At 40.7% G+C, this 4,060-nt stretch overlaps 1 protein-coding gene across 1 annotated transcript; it reads left to right on the top strand.

Moving 5' to 3' along the window:
- Positions 1-2,776: 2,776 nt before the first annotated feature.
- Positions 2,777-3,244, top strand: LOC107043996. The gene has a single exon (XM_015265725.1). The coding sequence runs from the start codon at positions 2,777-2,779 to the stop codon at positions 3,242-3,244; it is 468 nt and encodes a 155-aa protein (XP_015121211.1).
- The last annotated feature ends 816 nt before the right edge of the window (positions 3,245-4,060 follow it).

Genomic DNA, 4,060 nt, shown 5'->3' with positions numbered 1-4,060 from the left:
AGCCAATCCCAAGACATTTTCATGACTCTAAATTTTACTTTGGGAAGATTGGTTTCCATCTCAGAGCCCACCCAGGCGTGCTCCTGGGTAGGTTGAGAGTTCTCTTGAAGAAGTTCGCCTTCTCAAGGTCTTGATTGTTGTGAAGACCCCAGAAAGGCACCGCATATAGAAGAGTGGATGATACTAACGCGTTATAAAGAGCGACATAGGTCGGCCAAGAGTTGACACCGAGGCCATACAGGCCTTTTAGCGCTATACTATTCGCCATTTTGGCTTTCGCTATCGCATGACGAGCTGCCTCATTGCCAAGTGCATTCCTAGCCAAGGGAATTCCCAAATACATGTAAGTTTTTACCACCTCAAGTTCCTCACCTTTGTACAATTTAAATCTGGTCCGAAGTTTTTTGATTCTACCAGACTTTTTGAAGACCATGATTTATGTTTTACTAACGTTTACAGAGAGACCATTGACATCACAGTAATCAGCCAGGATTTTTAGAGCTCTTTCGAGCTTGATGAGGGAGTCAACTAAGATTGTTGTATCATCAGTATAGAGCAACATTAAAATATCATTCAAACCATCAATATTCAGTCCAGATAGGTTTCTTTCTCGAAAAAATTTCTCAAAATCCGAAATGTAAAGGATAAACAAGAGAGCACTCAGGGTTTCTCCCTGAAGTACTCCTTCCGTAACCGTGAACTTCTCGGAGACTTGGCCATTAGATTTGACCTGGATTTTGGCCTTCTCATAGAGGGCTTTGATTACTCTAATTAGCTTGGAGCTAATTTTTAAATCATTCAGCTTGGCCCAGAGCCTGTCGTGGGGCACTGAATCAAAGGCATGCCTGAAGTCGACGAAAATCACAAAAGCTTCTCTTTTCGGCAGCCGTAATTGCAATTGGATCGCCGAGATCAGAGTGAAAATTGCTTCAGTGTACCCACGACCAGCTCTAAAACCGAACTGAGATTGAGGTAGTAAATTCATTTTTTCAGACCAACTCTAGTCTTTCTTTCAAAATATATGTGAAAATTTTGGTTGCATGGTTAACTAGGGCAATCCCTCGCTAGTTCATCGGATCAGTATGATCGCCTTTTTTAAAGATCATCGACATGTGAACTTCACCCCAGGAGTCAGGGCAGCACTCAGTTCTCAAGACAGAGTTGAATAAATTGAGAAGAAATAATTTTCCAGCGAAAGGTAAAGCTTTGTAAAATTCGTTTACAACTAGATCAGGACCAGATGCTTTATTGGACTTGAGTTCTTTCAAAATTGTATCTAATTCTTCCATAGTTATCAGTTTTTCTAGTTCAAATACTTGGTTTCGTGATGGTAAGAGGCCCAGATGTTAAGGCGAGGGAGGTATACTCCCAGGTGCTTCAGCGCGGAGGTGAGGGAGTCACAGAGGCAGTTGGGGTGAAAATCTCCAAACATAAGGCCTCTGAAGACGAGAGGATTGTGATGGTTATTTATTGTCCCTTTGATTGCGATGAGTTCTTCTGTTATTGAATTAAATTCAATGATTCTAAATCTTAGAGTCATGACTCTCGTTTAGCTAGTTGTCGAGGATCAGATATGGATTACTCGACATCTTATCGAAATCTTGTTCATTTGGAATTATTTTTTATTTTCCGGTGTCTGAAATATTAATTGTGTTATGCCCGAAATTGCATAACTAAATTTCTCTGTTGATCCGGATAATATGAGGACACGAAAGTGACACATAATATTCGGAGCAAACAAGAAATGAAGAAATATTAAATAACCGTCGAATACTACGTGCATTAAAACCACGTATCCTCGACGGCTGTAGATAACTGGGGCGAAGCGTCAGCACTTTGCGCCCCAACGGTCGGCCTTCGCCCGCGTCTGAGACGTTATCCGATGCCTTTAAGGTGCGCACAAGGAACAATGACCTGATGCAATCAAATGCACGAGGGAAAAAAACTCGTGAATTTGATGCGTCGTGGCCAGTTACTCGACGTTACTTTTGACACCTTCAGTAATACTATGTTCGCCTGATACCTTCAGTATCAGAAGAAACTTTTAATTGATTATTTCTGTATTAAATAATCATCTCTGAATAAAAGTAATTATTCCGATTGCTTCGCGAGTGTTTCCCCTATCAATTGAAGCCTTTCGTTCGGGTCCATTACATTTGGTGGCAGCGGTGTTCGGCTACAAAGGTCAAAGGATTTCAATTTTTAAGTCGACGTACTGAGTGACTATTTGAACCAAGTCGACGTAGGGAACGACGTTGCATTTTTGGGTGTGACTGACAGACGGTGAACTGGTCAGGGAACACATATCAGCAAATAGCTGAGCGGCCGATGGACTTCGGATTGCAGGCTTTAAGTAGGTCAACCTAAGAATACCATTGATGTACCTGGGCTACTCGGAATAGGAAGCATTGAACGAACTACTTGGAATAGTAGATTTTGAAACAACGGCGTAGGCGAATGAGTACTGATGGTGCAGCTGATGGCGTAAGTCGAAATAATTCTCCATTGCGTAGGTCACAATCACTTGATTCAGTGGTGCCAGGAGCCGGGAAAGAATTTGCAACGGTTTTGCAAGAAAAGTTACCTTCAGAGCAAGGCAGAATTTGACAGATCGGGATTGGTCTGGGGAAAGTATACCATGAGTAAGGCAGCGACGCATGGTGGATGCTTTCGGTGATTTTGGGATAAACCTGCGGAGGCATTATTCCTTTGGATCTAACGATAGTTTATCCGAGACAGGCATGAATTCGCCTCGTGAATTGAAAGCAACCAGCGCATGGAGCAATTGGAAACAAAGTTAGAGGCTGTGTATGGGACCGAAAAATCTATAGATTCGTTACAGATGAAAATATCTACTTTGAGACAACGAGAAGGAGAATCTGTAAGCAGCTATGGTTCAAGGACTGAGAGAATTACAGCGGAACTGGTGGACGAGTTAACGAAAACTAATGAAACACTAGTTCAGGAACGAACAGTGGAAGATGCCATTAGACAACTGGCAAAGGCGAGTTTTGAGACTGGATTGAATGGACAAGTACAAGTTCTTGTAAGGGCTAGAGCCTTCAAAATACTCCATGAATCAGTTATTGGAGCTATCGATTTGGCGAAAACTCTAAATTTGCAATCAGGGAAGTCACAGATTATTGACGGAAGACGGTTGGAGCAAACATGTTACAGGTGCAACCTAGCTGGTCATTTTGCTAGAGACTGTCCCAGTCGCCAGGCTTCCACAAGGCTTCCTTGAGGGGTTGGAAAAAGAACATCAGTGATGCAGTTTGAAGCTGTTTGCAAATATTGCAAATATTCAGGTCATGAGGCCGTGGACTATCGCAAGTTGAAAAGAAGACTGGAAATATCAGAAGACCGAACGATTCTGCTGGGGAACAACAAATCAGGGACAGAGGGAAAATGAAATTCTACAGGAGGTGACAAGAATTCACAACTACCTGTAGGAGCGTTTCAAATTTGTTAAATTTTGTTATTGAAAAATTGAATTGAAAAATGGAAGAAGCTAGATTTTGTTAGATAAAAATTTGTTATTGTTGATAAAAAATCTTTCTTTTAAAATGGGGAGGAATTTAAATGTTGTTAGAATTTTGTAATGAAAACTGTTGTTTTAAAAAGGAGAAAATATTGAATTTTGCTAGTCAAACTTTGCTTATAAAAAACAATTTGAAGAGAGAAAGAACGCAGGGTTTCGTTAGTTAAAATTTTGTTATTGGTGGTTGATTATTGGATTGAAAGGAGGAGAAAAGTTTAATTTTGTTTGTTAAAATTTTGTCATTGTTGATGAAAAATTTTATTTTAAAAGGGAAGGAATGTGATGCCTCAGTAACATGGTCAAATACAGCAATTTGGTCAATTGCGTTATTGTTGTATATGTGAACACATAGCATTGTCAGCGTGACACTTGCAAGCGTAACTGGATTATGCTGGCCAAGTGATGAAATGTAAACAATTAATGTATTATTTAAGAGACGGTTGGGTCTGCACAGATCAGACCTGAATTGGACTCCGACGCGCGCAAAAGTCCGAAACTCTTTGTAATCAGTCAGATGAC

The sequence above is a fragment of the Diachasma alloeum genome, unplaced genomic scaffold (genome assembly GCF_001412515.2).
Source record: "Diachasma alloeum isolate Michigan unplaced genomic scaffold, Dall2.0 Dall_scaffold_00655, whole genome shotgun sequence".
In the NCBI taxonomy this organism is placed as follows: domain Eukaryota; kingdom Metazoa; phylum Arthropoda; class Insecta; order Hymenoptera; family Braconidae; genus Diachasma; species Diachasma alloeum.
This window is presented reverse-complemented; position numbering and strand designations above follow the sequence as displayed.

Coding starts and splice junctions, on each gene's coding strand:
- LOC107043996 (XM_015265725.1), top strand. CDS start 2,777: ATGGAGCAATTGGAAACAAAGTTAGAGGCTGTGTATGGGACCGAAAAA.